The sequence below is a fragment of the Anneissia japonica genome, unplaced genomic scaffold (assembly GCF_011630105.1).
Source record: "Anneissia japonica isolate Jap-2015-1 unplaced genomic scaffold, ASM1163010v1 scaffold287776_len302883_cov198, whole genome shotgun sequence".
Taxonomy (NCBI): domain Eukaryota; kingdom Metazoa; phylum Echinodermata; class Crinoidea; order Comatulida; family Comatulidae; genus Anneissia; species Anneissia japonica.
This window is the reverse complement of record NW_022705028.1, coordinates 131,447-133,215: the sequence shown is the minus strand read 5'-3', so window position 1 is coordinate 133,215 and position 1,769 is coordinate 131,447. Positions and strand designations below refer to the sequence as shown.

Below are 1,769 nucleotides of genomic sequence, written 5' to 3'. Positions count from 1 at the left end.
TGTGTGTAAGCGGTTGCACTAGGAATCATATTGGGTAGGTACGTAATGTAGGAAGGAGGAGCATATCCTTCCTGTATAGGTCGTAGTATAAGTTGAGTCATTCTCGTAAAATGGTATAAAACAGGCCAAAAACTTAACTCTATTAAAAAGTTCTATTGGACGGAGAGTGAAGAAGCACTACTAATTTCTAAAGCATTGTTTCTTACAAACATTATTTTTAACAATATGGCGACTTTCAAAAATTTGGTTTTGCTGGGCATCGTATGTTCTTTTTTCGTTGTTACATCTGCAATTACTGATGAAGAAGCCATGGAGGTAATGGTAAGTGGGTTATTTATTGATTACAGAATGTATTTTACAGACAAAAAATATTATTTTATTACAACATTTCAGGATAAAAAAATACAACAAAAATTCCCTTAAGGATTACCAAATAGAACACTATCGAGTGATCTCCAAGGCAAACATTAAAATAATACGATGCAAGATACAAACATAAGAGATAATAAATATTTAAAAAAGGTTCAATAATAAATTGGAAAATGCATACTTTTTAAACAAAATTTTTATATACAATAACTTCCCAAAAATAATTCGAAAGTACAATAGAACAATTTAAGAATAATTACAATTCATTCATTCATTCATTCAAATTACATAATTGAAATTTAGTTTGCCATAATTTGAATTTGTAAGCCTAGTGAAAACTCTACAGTGGATCACCGGACGAAACTTATGTAGACCTAGGCCTATAGAAAAGTCGGTACTATCTCATTATTTACATTTTCCTTTACAAGCCTATATATTAGCCTATACCTGTAAGTCTATGTGAAAGTTACCCGATTAATGACGATTCGTTATTTTTGAATTTTAAGATTTTCAATCTTGTACCATTTTCAGACTTTTCTAACATCTTTTGGATATTTAAATTTTAATAATATTATGGGGCCATCAGAAATTAAATCGAGTAAAGCAGTAGAGAGAGCAGTCACAAATTTCCAGAAATTTTATAATATAACTGTTACTGGTAAGATGGATTCCAAAACTTTAGAGGCCATGAAGAAGCCCCGATGTGGCGTTCCAGATCCTACGATGCCAAATGAAAACGGAACTGCTCTTGGTGGCCGACTCGCTAAGAGGTATGCGCTTACAGGAGGTAGATGGGAATCCAGCACGGTTACATACAGGTACACATTTTCGAATGTTTGCTGTTACATTACAGTACACACATTGTGTAGAGCCAACTATAGGTCAGTTTAATTAACATTCAATTACACGCAAAGGTACAAGATTACAATCAAATATAATTTTAACTTTTGTACAAAAACAACATGTCCAAACAAGTCTACGATATTAGACCTATATTTTAAAAAAAATGTAAACTTTTCACAAATTCGGCCAAATATCCTACTTTGGTCGTGACTTTTCAAACGTTACGGTCAGGCGAATTTTTATACGGCCAGATTAGGAATCTGGCTGCCAAAGAGGCCAAATGGCAATCCTGTTCTTATTTGGCCAATTAGGGCCCTGAGATCAGCGCAGTTCTGTGATAAACTGGAAGGCGCGCGGCGCATACCGCCGTGCCATCCCCTCTGTCACCGTGCCCAAAATGATGTAGGCCTATGCCTAGTTTCGCATGCGCTAGAATTTTGCGCCGTAAACGCGAATGAATTTGTGATATGAAATGTATTCACCCAGGATGTGATATTTTACAACAGGAAAATGAATGTTTAGAAGAAATTAGGGGTGGCGGCAGGATTTGCCCGACG

At 35.2% G+C, this 1,769-nt stretch overlaps 1 protein-coding gene across 1 annotated transcript in view; it reads left to right on the top strand.

Annotated features, from left to right (window-relative positions):
* The first annotated feature begins 173 nt into the window (after positions 1–173).
* The window catches only part of LOC117105190 (interstitial collagenase-like), a 25,033-nt gene continuing 23,437 nt past the window's right edge, over positions 174–1,769 (top strand). The window contains exons 1-2 of the mRNA XM_033246259.1: positions 174–321; positions 901–1,187. Of these exons, the coding sequence (XP_033102150.1) occupies positions 226–321; positions 901–1,187 (383 nt within the window). The 5' untranslated portion in view covers positions 174–225. The remainder of the gene's footprint in view (positions 322–900; positions 1,188–1,769) is intronic.